We start from the raw sequence: 12,933 nt of genomic DNA, 5'->3' as shown, positions 1-12,933 counted from the left end.
GGTTAGTTAACCCTTGGCAACAATGCAAGCAAAAAACAAAACCAATAGTATAACGGAGAATAACAAAATCAAGGTGGGCAATAGGGGGAGCCGGCTGCTAAGGCCCCTGCTTTGCGGGGAGTCTTCCTCCAGCCTGAGCTTCGCTACACAGCTTGAGTAGCATGGCTCCCTGCAAGTTTATAATCATATATAAATAAATAATGGGGCCACAACTAAGACGTATGCTGCCCCAAAGCTGTAAGGTGGCTCGGACCTCCTCTTGGGCCCCTCGTCATTGCCCCCAACCCCAGGCTGTCTGCATTTCCTGACGGACGCCTGCCTGCAGCTGGGGCCCACTGCAGGTGTCAGCAGGAGGGGCAGCAGAGGAAAGGCACAGACCTGTACCACTCAGAGGCCTGCTGGGCTCGGCACTGAGGACGGAGACAGAGGGGTCTCCTTCTGCTTGGCGAGCCTCTCCGGCTGCAGAAATTCCAGGCGGAGCCTTGGTACCCCAAGTTTGGGAGGTGCTGTGCGTGGGCTGGAGCCAATAGGAGGAGGAGGGAGGCTGACCACTTTCTCAGCTTCTCACTTAGCCTTGAGCTGAATGTTATAAGCTGGGCCTCAGGGGCCCAGGGCCAGCGTCACCTTGGCAGACTGCTGCAGCCGGAGCAGGGACAGAGCGGCCCTGGGGACAGTATGCTGGCCAGGGGGCTTCCCCTGCGCCCAGTCCTGCTCAAAGGCTGCCAGCCCCTCCTGAGCACCCCGAGGGAGGGGCTGGGGCACCCCAGGGTGTCCACTGGAGAGGGAGCCGCCAGTTCCACTCGCCTCCCTCGCCCCTTTAGTGAGATCCCCTCCTCTGGGGACAACGGCTGGCTAAACCTGTACCACTTCTTGAAGGAGAAGCGCTCACAGAAAATTCACTATCACCAAATCCAGAACTTCCAGAAGTATGGCCCCATTTACAGGTAAGCCTGGCAGAGGGTGGGCTGGTGGGGTAGGTAGGGAGGTACAGGGGCCTGGGCAGCCCTGTGTCCTCTGCTCCCTGGACAGTCTGCTCCCCATGCTAGGCTCCTGACCACCTGCTGACTATTCCTTCCATGCCTGAGGATGGCCACAGGGCAGGGGTCAGGCTTCAGTCGGTTCAGTTCCCATCCCTGAGGCCTCAGCCCTCCCGGTGTCCTACACCCTTTAAAACTTTATGGGGGGAGGTGGTAACTGCCTTCCTACACCCGTTTTCTTCAGGGCACCTGGGAAAAGTAAGTTTATCATCCTTGTTGTCAGAGTGAAGCTCAGAGAGGTTAGGATTGGTGCCCAGGCCACCCCATAGATCCCTGTCCTGCTGGGGTGCTGGCCGCGCTCCTCAGCCCTGTGAGCCCTGGAGCAGCCGCCCGGCTCGGCTGGAGCTCCTCTTCCCCAGTGTCTGCAGTGGCTCCTGCCGGGGGCAAGTGCCTTGGTCTGAGGGTCGCCCTCGGTGGGAGGCCTGCTTGTTCTGTGCAGCAGTTTCTAAGGTGGGTAGCCTCCCAGCTTCATCTGGATTCTTCTCTGACAGCACAGTGGAGGGGCTGGGTTGGGGGCAGGGAGGGGACACCAGAAGGAACAGTGCATTTTTCTTTAAGTGAAAGGGTCGAGATGGGGAAAGGGCGTGGGTATGACATGTTGGAGAGTGGGGGTGGGAGAGCAGCCCTGATTGTGTAGGGGTCCTGCTCTGTCAGGGTCCCTCCCTTCCTTTCCCACAGGCCCTTTGAAGTGCCTTTTTTGCAGCTGGTTGGGGGCAGGGAGGCCTCCCCGGCGGAGTGCTGGGCTTGAGAGAGGGTTGCTCCTGAGGGTCTCTCCCTCTGCCAGGCCTGCCAGTGGCTCTGTCCCCAGCCTCACTGCACAGAGATCTCATGTTATTCCGGCTTCTTCCTCCTTTGCTGCTTCCTATCCCTGCCACAGGAACTATTTATCAAGCCCCTTCTGTTTTCTGAGTCACGATCCCTGAGCCTTGCAGTATGTTCTTGAAGTTGCTGCTATTATTCCCATTTTACAAACGGAGAAACTGAGACCAAGGAAGGTGAAGGTCTTGTCGAGGTCACACAGCTCATCGGGGCAGAGTCACGGCCGGAACCCGGAGTGTCTGACTTCTAGTTTCATGTGTCACCATTATATTCTGACTTATAGCCTGGAAAGGATAAACTTCTGAATAAATGTGAGGAATTTAAAATACAACTTTTGTGAGGTCTTTTTCTTAATACAAACACTGTTCCCGTTCTTTATAGAACAATTAAGAAACTATAGACAGGCACAAGTGAAAAATTGAAGTCAGTTACAGTCTTGGTTTTGATAATATTTGCATACCATTAAGAATGTGAATGTATTAAATATGCTGTTTGGTGGCCCACAAAAATATATCGAGGACTTCTTTCCTCTCTTCTCACTGTAATATAATTTTAGAAGGCAGCATAGCAGCCCATATTATGGATAAGCCACATTTTTTAAAGCCAGGTCCTAAAAGTGGGCAGTTAGCCCATGCTGGGGTTTTGCTGAGAAGACCACCCTCATCCGTCGGGCATTACTGTCCCGTGGCAGATTTGGTAACTTATAATAATCATAGCACTTTCCAGACTTGCTGTGCTGGGATGGGGGTTTGGAGCTAGTGTGTGAGGACACATGATAGGTGGAAAAAAATTGAAGGGCTATCCTGGGAAGCCATAGACAAAGGCCGAGGGGACGTGGGAAGGTTGGCCCAGGCTTCAAGGGTCAGTGTTTAAAGCAGCTCTCTCCCCCTTTCTCCACCTCTGTCCCCATCCCCACCCCCTTCAGAGAGGGAGGACACGGGGAAGGGTGGGAGAGAGACAGAACTTGGCTTGTACTGGTGTATTTTTATATTACTTTGTCTTAAAGGGTATTTTGAATTAACTTTTTTATGCAAAAGGCAGGTGCAAGTGAAAAGCATTTTTCTGTTGTTTGCCAAGTGTTGTCGCGCCTGCATATACTTCGTGAGGCGTGTCTGTGCTTGGGGCCTGATGTTTCACTGTAGTTTTAATAGAGACAAAGTGCTCTGTTGGGGTCTGACTCCTGGGGCAGGCAGCCACTCCCAGAGTGTCAGTCTTAGAGTCTAGAAGGGACCGGCGGGCCCTCTGTGTGTCACCCCAGCACAGGGTCCCTCCAGTGGTGTTGGGAAGGTACTGACTGTGCGAGCTCCGCAGCGGCTGAGAGGGGGAGGGTGCTGTGAGTGTGCACCCAGGAGGAAGGAGCATGGGAGAGAGGACCTCATGGTCCGGGGAAGGCCCTGGGCTGGGCCTGGGGATGTGCTGCGATGTGGCAGCAGCCAGCTGATGATAAGGTGAACGTAAAGCTGTCACAGAATGCCAAGCAGGAGTCACGTCCGTAGACTTCGTATCATTGTATCCTTCAGCAGCTCTGTGAGGTAGGTTCTGTATTTGCCTCCACTGTGTGGAAGAGAAAACTGAGACACAGGGGGTGAGAGGCTTGCTTGGGTCTCCCAGCGAGGAGGCTGTGGGCGGGGGATCCATTTCCAGGCAGGCCTGCTCTGTGCTCTCAGCCACAACGGCCATTGCAGATGAGCCGAGCCTCCTGGCCTGACTGCCCTGGGTCTGCAGGCTCTTCTCAAATCCTTACGTCATAGCCCTTCTCTTCTGTCCTCCAGGGAGAAGCTTGGCAACTTGGAGTCGGTTTACATCATTGACCCGGAAGATGTGGCCCTTCTCTTTAAGTTCGAGGGTCCCACACCAGAACGATATCGCGTCCCACCCTGGGTTGCTTATCACCAGTATTACCAGAAACCCACTGGAGTCCTGCTCAAGTGAGTCCTGGGCCATCTCCCAGGGGCTGGAGGGAGATGATGGGCAGCTGTGGCCAGGGCAGAGGTGGGGGTGAGGTGGCTGGGATCGCACTTGCCCTGCCCTTTCTAGTTGGGGCCTCTAGGCAAGTCCCTTCCATCTTCCTGCCTCCATAACAGATAATGGTGATGGTGAACTGCTCTGCCAACCTTCAGGGAAATGGTCAGGCTAAAGGTTTTAAGATCAGTTAAAGACCTCAGAAAGTTCTCATGTACTGGCTCATTCATTAAGTCCTAGTTTTTTGAGCACCTACTATGTGCCAGGCTTTGTGCCAGACTCAGATACAGTGACAGGTAGGGCAGTGCTGTGCCCCCATGAGTCCCTCATGGTCCGAAGGAGCAGGAGAAACACGGACGGATCAGAGTATGTAAGTGTAATGGATACTGTTTTCCAGCCAATTGCTCATCAGAAATGTAAAATGTGACCGTATCAAATGTTGGTGAGGATATGGAGTAACTAGAGCTCTCCTAGATTGCTAGCAGGGGTGAAAAACATGTGCCACCACTTTGGAAAATGGTTGGACACTGAATGTTCACATAGCTATGATGCAGCAGCTCTGCTGCCAGGGTTATACTCCAAAGAATGCCCCCCTCCCCCGAGGAGGGCATCAACTAATGCTGTTCGCAATAGCGAAACCCAGGAAGCTACCCGAATGCCCAACAGGAACCGAGTGCGTGAGCAGTGGCATACTCCAGGCAGAACGACGGGACTCAGTGCCCACAATGATACAGATGGTGCTTAGAAATACAGAGTTGAATGAAGAAAGCAAATCATGACAGCTTTTAAAAAAGTTGTCAAAGTATAGTTGACATGCAATCATATATTCATTTCAAGTATATTACACAGTGGTTCAACAATGACCCATATTATTAAATCCTTACCCCCACTAGTGCAGTTACTATCTGTCAACACAGAGAGATGTTACAGGGTCGTGCGCTGTATTCTCCACGCTGTACTACCCTCCCTGTGACAAAAATATGGAGTGCTTCACGGATTTGCGTGTCATCTTTGCTCAGGGGCCATGCTATCTTCTCTGTATCATTCCAATCTGCTGAAGGGAGCACCATTACAGCTTTTGTAAGATGTTGGAAACAAGTAGGCATTTTTAAAAAGTATGTTTTAGAAATAAATGTAGGTCAGTTAGACTATATACAAAAGCAAGCAAGGGATTCAGGCGGATGGTCTCCTTAGCTGGGGAGGCAGGACGTGGGAGCACCAGGCAGGCACGTGTAAGGTACTGTTTGTGTACCTAGCTTTCATGTTGGGTGGTGAGTTTATAGTAAGGTCCTTATAAACAAAGCCCCCCAAAACTGCAAAGAGGGTTTTGCATGGGTCTGTTTTCAAGAATGTGCCATAAACTGAGGTTTATCATTAATTCAATTCTGGGCATCTGAGATCCCCATTGAAGTGAGTGATGGGACATGGTGGGGGTGCAAAGGAGGAAGGGTTGGTCAGTTGCATCTGTGCAGGGGTCAGAAAAGGTGACAGAAAGGGGCCCTTGACTGGCAGAAGGTAAGCACTGGCCCGGAGGAAGGGGAAGTGGTGGGGAAGGCGTGCCTGCAGCTGGGGCAGAGACTACAGGGCTCGAAAGTTTCTTAAACCCTCTAAGAATCTAAGTTCCTGGCTCACAGCAGCAGCGGAGGGAGTGGAGTGAGTTGGGGTTTGTTCTTCAACCCATTTCTTCCTGCCCCTTCCCCCAGGCTAGGCAGAAGCTGGGAGGGGGTGAGGGCAGGGGTGGACAGGAGTGCTGCACTCTGAGCTGTGGCTTGGTCTCCTGGGAGAGCTGAGTCGGTCTCCTCTGTGTTAGTGACTATGAGGGCCTGAGGGTTTGTTTTCTCAGGAGTTCAGGAGCCTGGAAGAAAGACCGGCTGGCCATGAACCAGGAGTTGATGGCTCCAGAGACCATAAAGAACTTCATTCCCCTGATGGATGCAGTGTCTCAGGACTTCATCAACGTCCTGCACAAGCGCATCAAGCAACAGGGCTCTGGAAAGTTCTCAGGGGACATCAGTGATGACCTGTTTCGCTTCGCCTTCGAGTGTAAGGGTTCGCACCTACCCGGCAATGGGGGCTGGAGAACCCAGTGTCCTATCTTGAGATCCAGCTCAGACCCTGAAGAAGTGTCAGTACGGGTTCCTGGGATGAGCTGCCGAACGCATCGCTCACCGTCACCTCCCCAGGGGGCGCTGTGCATGCTCATCTGGCATTCATGCTGTAGGGACAAGGGTCTCCAAAATGCAGATTCCATCGCCACTAGTGTCCAAGAGCCAGAGAGCGGCTCAGTCCTTCATTCTGTGAATTCCCCTCTCCTGGGACGTAGACCTTTGAGGTCTGGGAGAAGAAGGGAGGGTTGGGTGATTGATCTGAATTGGGTATTCCAGAATGTGTAGGAGTTTTCCAGATGGGGTGAAGAGGTTGGGTAGTATAGGCAGAGGGGATAGCACAAAGCTCCCAGGGCTTGATGGGGATCATGTAATCACCACAGGAGATTCGGGATGCACAGAATTTCATATGAAATCAACACCCAAATTCCTGACCCAACAGACAGGCAGAACTTGGGATTGTTGTGACTTCTTAGGTCCAGCCAGAGTGGGCCCTGGGTGGCCAATTACCAGGCGTTCATGTCCCCCACTCTCCCATCTAACTTGTTTCAGGAGGTACTTAGCCACTTTGGTCAATTATAGATGAGAAAGGTCTCTTCACGGGAGGAAAGGCTGGAGGCTGCTTGAGGCGCTGACGGAAGGGTGGATGGGCAGTTTCATCCCAGCCTGCGCCCCCTCCCAGCTCTGCTGGGGACTCTTGCTGCCCACCCAGGTGATCCTTTCCCAGGGTCTTCCACATGCCCCTCTGAGGACTTGGATGCCCGCCAGAGGGCAGTTGTCCTTAGCCTTGCAATGTCAGCCCCTTGGGACGCGGGCCTCGGTTTCATTACTGAAGAAGCTCAAGGTTGGGTGCAAGGAGTCCTGTGTGGGGGCAGGGATGGGGGGGGTTCCCGGAGCTGAGGCTCTCAGGTGCGGCCTGCTGGGACGGCTCACCTGCCTTCCCCTGCAGCCATCACCAATGTCATATTTGGGGAGCGCCTCGGGATGCTAGAGGAGATAGTGGACCCCGAGGCCCAGCGGTTCATCGATGCCGTCTACCAGATGTTCCACACCAGTGTCCCCATGCTCACCCTGCCCCCAGAGCTGTTCCGTCTGTTCAGGACCAAGACCTGGAGGGACCACGTGGCTGCGTGGGATATGATTTTTGGGAAAGGTGGGTGCTGCACCCTGGGCAGCCAAGTCAGGAGGCAGGGGGCCCTGTCTGCCTCACTGGGTAGGAACCCCACACCTGGGGGTATGTGTGTGTGCGAGAGAGAGAGAGAGAGACAGAGACAGAGAGAGAGAAAGAGAGGAACAGAGACCGAGACAAAGAGATATACAAACAGACAGCGGGAAGGCCTGCTGCTTCTTTTCCAGTTACGTCAGTGGGCACTGAGTTGCCATGTACGAAACCCATCCTCTGGTGGGAGGAGGCTGGCTATTGGAGATGATTCGGTTTTTCTGGAGACAGAGGATCAGAGATGTCCATCATCTTCTTCCAAGGAGCTTATGATCCCTAGAGGGTTAAGGGCCGATGTTTCAGGCATGGCTGTGCTTGGTGACAGATTAGGGCTTGGGTGAGACAGATCGTGGGTAAGGTAGGGTAGAGAAGGCTGTTTGGGGTGTGCTGATGACCAGGCAAGTCACTGCTCTCTATGGGCTTCCGCTTCCTTGTCTATCTATACAGTGGGGATGATATCACTTACCCTACAGAGCTAGGGTCAAGAATTAAAGGGAAACAGATATGAGGGGCTTAGCAGAAAGTACGTGCTCAGTAAAATGGCAGCCGGAAAAGCGCAGGCTCCTGAACCCCTGAGCTCTGGGAACCACTTCTTCCCAAGGATCACACTCCTTCACTCCCACCTGCACAGGGCTCACTCTTTTCCTTTCCATCCTGCCCCACAGCTGAAAAATACACCCAGAACTTCTACTGGGATCTGAAACAGAAAAGAGACTTCGACAATTACCCAGGCATCCTGTACCGCCTCCTGGGAAGTAACAAGATGCTCTTCGAAGATATCAAGGCCAATGTCACCGAGTTGCTGGCAGGGGGTGTGGACACGGTGAGGTGGCCACAGGCACATCTGTCCCTTCCTGTGCCCCATGCCCCTTCCCCAGCAGCCTGCCTCATCGTCTGAAGCCCTGCTGTTGTGGGAGGGGTCCTACCTTGTTGGGTAGATCTCCCTCTCCCAGTTCCTTTTCCTGAACACTAGTCTCCTAGAAGATGAAGTCAGGTCAGTTGCCCGTGAAGCGTACCTTGAGGCTGGCCCACCATTTTGCCTTTGTGAGAAGGGGGTGACTAGGCACAGGTGGGAGTCCAGGTTCTGCATGGCATCTTGAAGGGACCAGTTCTCCAGTCACACATGGGGGACACAGCTCACTCAGGGTCAGGAAGTCAGGCAGGACCTCAGGAAAGTTGGAGCTAGTGGAATTTGCTCCGGTTTGGTTTCTTTGAAGGCCCCTCTCCTTGGTTGTAGATGGCCATCTTCTCCCTGTCTTCACATGGTCTCCCCTCTGTGTGTGTCTGTTGTCCTAATCTCTTCTTAGAAGGATAGCAACGCTATTAGATTAGGGCCCATCCATATAACCTGATTTTACCTTAAGTACCCCTTTAAAGTTCTATCTCCCAATACAGTGACACTGTCAGGTATGGGGGAGGGGTGGGGCTAGGACTTCAGCCTGTGAATTTGGGGGGCACACAACTCTCCCATGACAAGGAGGCAGAACGTGTGCAGATGACCCCCACATCGTGTTATAGGGCTGGATGACCAGGCACCTACCAGGGGTGCTGACAACGCTGAGAAGGTGGGAGACTGACATGGCCTTGCAGGCCAGGTGGAGTGCTCCAAAGAGGAGCTAAAATCCAGTTTGTGTCTTAAAGGTTGTTGCCAGGAGGAGAGAGGAGGAATAATACTTCAGAACTAGGGAGAAGCATGTGTCAAAGCCCCGTGGATGAGTAACTTTCTTTCATGGGTATCATATTTATATTGTGCTCCAATGGAGACATTTTGGTCCCTGGAACAGGCTGCAAATGGAGCCTTTGAGCATATTTTAAACATAGTTCATTGTTATGGAGAAGAGAGCTCCAAAAATTCTCACTTGCACTGAAGTAGCTATTATTATAGGTAACATTTACTAAGCATGCACCGTATGGCAGGTAGGGTCCTAAGCGTTTCCCATGTTTAATTCATTTACTGTGCACAAACAACACTATAAGATATATTACAATAATCCTCCGTTTTTTAGATGAGGAAACTAGGTCACAGAGAGGTTAAGTACGTTAGTCGAAGTTATACAGCTAGTAGCTTTGTTGTTTATCTTATTAGACAAGTATCTCTTGAGAACCCACTCTGGGACAGGCCTTGGAGGTAGTGAGACAAACACACACCACTGATCTGAGCCTTGAAGGACTACATACTTGCTTCTTTGGTGGGGAAGGGAATTCTAGGCAGAGGGAACAGCATGGGGAGGATTTCTGGGCTTTAGGAGCTATGGGCAGCTCAGCACAGGGTAGAGCATTAGGTGCATGTTGGGAGAGGGGGTAGTAGGGCTGGAGGTACCTGGCAGGTGCTGGGAGACCCCATAGGTCAGTCCAGAGCCTCTGACTTGATCTGGGGGGCTCTGGGGAGCCAGGCAAGGATTTCAATGTGGGAAGTGATTGGATTGGATGGAGTTATTTCATGATTGCTCCAGCTTGGGAGGAATAAGGAGTGTCCAAACCTCTTAGATAAAATATGATCCTTGGTAAGATAATATGTCAACAACCCATGATCTGGCCCCGGGAGGGAGAGCTGCTCTAGCCTGGGGTTCCACCACCGAGGAATCTGGGACTGTGGAGTTTGATGAGGGTTAGTCATACCTCCAGGGAAGGACTAATGGTCACTACCTCTGCTACTACTGAGATTAGTTGGTTTATCTCAGTATTTACCATGTGCTAATCACAGCACTGATAGAAAACAGGTGTGGTTTTTTTGGCTTCACTATCTTTGAGTCTGATTTTATGCTAGGGTGCCATAGGCAAATGTTAAGGTTTGGGGTAGTTCTACTGGGGAGAGGGGGTTGTCTGATGGGCATTTCAAAAGGAATGAAAGTTCTATAGGAGGCAACCATCACAGAAGTAGGGTCTGGCCCCCACAGGCCTCTGAAGTCCTTGGGAAGAAGCCATTGGCTGTGTGGGTGACCCTGTACTGGCTGGGGAGACAGGTGGGCACTGGTGACATGATGGCAGGGACAAGGGCTGCTAACATTCCTGCCTGGCTAGTGAGGAAGCCTGTTTCCAGCATTTGCCTTTGAACTGTGTTTTGCTTTAGTGGACAAGCAGTCTCTGGATACAGGGATGAGGGTAGGCAAAGGTTCTTGGAAATGAAAAATTAGCACGGGTCTAGATGCCCCAGGAGTGACAGGCCCACACTCCCTGCCAGACATCCATGACACTGCAGTGGCACTTGTACGAGATGGGACGCAGCCTGCAGGTGCAGGAGACGCTGCGGGCCGAGGTCCTGGCTGCCCGGCGCCTGGCCCAGGGGGACACGAACAAGCTGCTGCAGTCGGTCCCACTCCTCAAAGCCAGCATCAAGGAGACACTGAGGCAAGCCCGCTGCACCCCACCCCACGCATCCCTGGATGGGGCTCTCAGGGCACCGGGTGGGGGTGAGTAGCAGGACGTGAGGTGCCTCGGGGAGCCCAGGGAGGAGGAAATGGAGTCTGGGTCCTGCCTGCAGATTCCCTCGGGAGTTGAGCGGCCGTGCTGGGGGCAGGGGCTTTGTCCAGGCCTCAGGGCATCAGCTTCTGTGTGTGTTCCTCTGGCAGACTCCACCCCATCTCTGTGACCCTGCAGAGATACCTCAACAATGAATTGGTCCTTCGAGATTACCTGATCCCAACTAAGGTAGGTGCAGCAGGAGGGCCGTGGGCTCTGTCAGCAGACGGGGAGGCTGGGGGCAGACCACCACCGTGCACAGACAGTGGTGATGGGGCTTCTGTCCTGCCCTTCTTCCTGGAGCTGGCCAGTGGGGTCCTAGGTAGCAGCACCAAGTTTGAATGAAGTGCAGACGTGGTGAGCACAGTGGGTAACAATCTCTGGAATGTTGCTGGAGCCCAGAGTTAGGGGGGAGACCCCACAGGCTGTCTGGTCTTGGTGGGGTGGGTGGGTGGGAGCTCGGGAAGGGGTGGGGCCTTGTTCAGGGTCACACCGCAGGCTGTGTTCTGTGCTGGACAGCTGGGCAGCCAGGCTGGGGAGCCAGGATGGGGAGACTGGGTCATGCTCCAGGCTGGGAGGAGGTACGGCCTGCTCAGGCCTCTGTCCACCTTGTCCCCAGACACTGGTGCAGGTGGCTGTTTATGCCATGGGCCAAGACCCCACCTTCTTCTCCAAACCGAACAAGTTTGACCCAACCCGATGGCTGAATAAAGACAAGGGTCTCATGCACTTCCGGAACCTGGGCTTTGGCTGGGGCGTGCGCCAGTGTATGGGCCGGCGGATCGCTGAGCTTGAGATGACGCTCTTCCTCGTTCATGTGAGCCTAGCCTGGGGACAGCTGGGCACCCGAGGCTGACCGACCCCCTGCCCCCGTCTCTGTCCAGAGCCCCGGGGGTGTGGGGCCAGGGTCATCTGTCTCCCATTACTCGCCCCCACCTGCCGTCCTCTGCTGTCTCCTGTTTCGGGCTAATCCACTCATCACCCACTGGTACCCCCGGGTCGTCTGTTCCCCCCAAGTGGCAATGGGATGGGGGTGGAGCTGGATAAAGTTTCCCTGACCTGGATCAACACTGGGATCTGAGTCTGAATGGGGGACCCGACGCAGCTGCACGTGAAGTCATTTCTGCTGGCCCCTCACCCCCGACCCCTACAGCAGCTCAGGAACCAGCAGGATTCAACCTCTCTGCTGCCTGGGGTTGGGGGCGAGTTAGAGACTCAAGCGAAAGCCTGAATCAAGGGGACAAAACACCATTAAATGTGAAACAGGGTTGACGAGGAGCTGGCGGTAGACTCCTCCCCGGGGGCGCCTCGGATCCCACTGGGCAGGCCCTGCCTGCAGGTGAACGAGCCTGGCCAAGGGAACATGGAACTTCCCCAGCTCTCTCCTAAGCCCACCGCCCCTCCTTCTCAGATTCTAGAGAACTTCAGAATTGAAATCCAGCATCTCAATGACGTGGGCACTACGTTCAACCTCATCCTGATGCCCGACGAGCCCATCTTCCTCACCTTCAAGCCCTTCAACGAGGGGCTCCCCCAGGCGAGATCAGAGGGGGTGGGCTCCGCCCCTCCTGCCATTCAGGCCGGCGGTGGTGTGGGAGGTGGGCCTGGTGGGGTGGGGCTCACGGAGGCGTCTGCTTCCTCAGTCCCTGGCCCCCCTCCCCAGTTCCTTCCTGGCCGGCTCTGACCAGGTGGAGTTGGCGCTCAGCGGCTGACTGTCCTAGCTCATCTGAGGCGGACATCTTTCGCCTGCCTCTTCCCCCTGTTCACCTCTCCTGTGTAGGCAATAAACAGCTGAACTGTGTGAAGTGTTTTCATTTAAATGGACCCCTAAGGTATCCATCATTCCTGTGCAGAAGATCCCTGACCTGGATCAACACTGCGATCTGAGTCTGAATGCCCCCCACCCCAGGCAGCTGCATTTGAAGTCATTTCTGCTGGCCCCTCACCCCCCACCCCTACAGCAGCTCAGGAACCAGCAGGATTCAACCTCTCTGCTGCCTGGGGTTGGGGGCGGGTTAGAGCAGGTGGAGGGCCATTGCTACTGTGACTGGAGCAGCAAGCAGAGAGACGAAGGACCTGGCAGAGTTCTGCTGAGAGAACAGGGCAGTCAGAAAGGTGTGGGCCAATCTTGGCTTCTAGGGCAGGCTTACCCATCAGGCGTGAGGCTTGTTCAGGGCTCAACCCTGAGTGGGAGCTCCCTGTGGGGTCATGAGGACTCCCTGCTAAGCACCAGCCATACTCTTGGGCTCAGCCAGGACTGAGGCATGTGAATAAGGGGCCAAGGTGGGGTGGCTGACCCCAGGGAAGAGAGGCCAGATCTCTACCTGATCTA

At 54.0% G+C, this 12,933-nt stretch overlaps 1 protein-coding gene and 1 non-coding gene across 2 annotated transcripts; one reads left to right on the top strand and one right to left on the bottom strand.

Moving 5' to 3' along the window:
• Positions 1-602: 602 nt before the first annotated feature.
• Positions 603-12,402, top strand: LOC118923672 (cholesterol side-chain cleavage enzyme, mitochondrial). Its single transcript, XM_036907732.2, has 9 exons — positions 603-944; positions 3,629-3,784; positions 5,662-5,861; positions 6,873-7,076; positions 7,808-7,965; positions 10,324-10,490; positions 10,712-10,790; positions 11,221-11,418; positions 12,013-12,402. Exons 1-9 carry the CDS (start codon positions 676-678, stop codon positions 12,283-12,285), a joined length of 1,704 nt encoding a protein of 567 aa, XP_036763627.2. The 5' UTR covers positions 603-675; the 3' UTR covers positions 12,286-12,402.
• On the bottom strand, positions 4,793-4,896 carry LOC118923756 (U6 spliceosomal RNA). The gene has a single exon (XR_005029320.2). It is a non-coding gene; the product is annotated as a U6 spliceosomal RNA (small nuclear RNA).
• Positions 12,403-12,933: the final 531 nt, after the last annotated feature.

Source organism: Manis pentadactyla, chromosome 11, assembly GCF_030020395.1.
Source record: "Manis pentadactyla isolate mManPen7 chromosome 11, mManPen7.hap1, whole genome shotgun sequence".
Classification (NCBI taxonomy): domain Eukaryota; kingdom Metazoa; phylum Chordata; class Mammalia; order Pholidota; family Manidae; genus Manis; species Manis pentadactyla.
Note: the sequence above shows the minus strand (reverse complement) of the source record. Positions and strands in the feature narration are given on the sequence as shown.